Raw genomic sequence first — 1,300 nt, 5'->3', positions numbered from 1 at the left:
GTAGTGCCGGAAATAAGGTTTTAGGAAGATGTGGACAAATGTTAAGAACTATTTAAATTATGTAAATTTAAATTATAAACCTCTTGATATAACTAAATATTTTGTATAATTATTCTACTTGTTAATTGATCAAGTAATTAATAATTTACTTTCTGGTTGCACTACATTATCACTGTACAGTGGACATTAAAATTGTATAATGAGAAATGTCTTGATTTAGTAATATGTAACGAGCATAATGAGGACGTTACATATGAAGCATATATAATGGATGATGAAATAATTACACAGTACAAGGATTTTGATGCATATAAAGCATCAAGTGAACCAAAAAAAAGATAAGTAATGTGAATGTACTCGGAAATACTCAAATTCTTATTAAACCTACATAAAGAAATATGAAGATGACACTCACCGGGATTACTATGACGCATAGGAAGATATTAGAAATACATATAAAGTCAATATGAAAAATAGAATCTAATATAAAAATGTAGACATATATTACCATCCAAAAAAGGGGATATCATCATTGTTCTTATTACAATTCCGTCTATTATTATATTATTCATTTGTTGCCTTTAATACATTTTGTATAAAGATAGAAATTTTACTTATTGAAAGTATAATTATTATGATAAAATTATAATTATACACCTGCAAATAAAAATTATTATATTACAATTACTGTAGTATCAATGTATAATTTTTTCCCTGACTATTGTAAATTAATGAAACATGAATCGTAATCCCTGACCCCTGAACTCTAAACCCTAATCCCTACACCTAGAAGCATATGGGAATAATTCTATTTTCATAAAATTATAATATAACATATTGGTTTATTTATTGGAAATGTATTCTCATATATTATGGTAATAATAGAAAAATGAATCTAGGGAATATAATAACGAAAATGTGAAATGAAATATATTAAAATAAAAAATTTCATTAAAAGTATTTTTATAAGTTTCTATAAAATATATAGAAGTATTATGCATGTAGAATCATTTTATACATAGAAGCAAATTGCTATTAGTTATGAAAACTTATTTATAAGAATAACTAATAATTAAATATTATTTCATTTTATATTATAACATTTTCCTTAGGTATATTTATCCAGTTTCAAATAAATTAATATTTCTTCATCATTGAGCTTTGATTTATGCATAAGAAAATTATCAATAACGTTATATATTCTATCATTCTTTTCTTATAAAAATTTTTTTTTTACACATATTTATAATCCTATGATCAATAAATAAAGATATCCATGTTATATATTTATGTTTGTTTG

General features: G+C 22.8%; 1 protein-coding gene across 1 annotated transcript; it reads left to right on the top strand.

Annotated features, from left to right (window-relative positions):
* Nucleotides 1–28: 28 nt before the first annotated feature.
* PCYB_006990 (CYIR protein) lies at nt 29–342 on the top strand (the record flags this gene model as incomplete). The annotated part of the gene is made up of 2 exons (XM_004228120.1): nt 29–103; nt 181–342. 2 exons carry the CDS (start codon nt 29–31, stop codon nt 340–342), a joined length of 237 nt encoding a protein of 78 aa, XP_004228168.1.
* Between the last annotated feature and the right edge of the window lie 958 nt (nt 343–1,300).

The sequence above is a fragment of the Plasmodium cynomolgi genome, assembly GCF_000321355.1.
Source record: "Plasmodium cynomolgi strain B DNA, scaffold: 1144, whole genome shotgun sequence".
Lineage (NCBI taxonomy): Eukaryota > Apicomplexa > Aconoidasida > Haemosporida > Plasmodiidae > Plasmodium > Plasmodium cynomolgi.
Note: the sequence above shows the minus strand (reverse complement) of the source record. Positions and strands in the feature narration are given on the sequence as shown.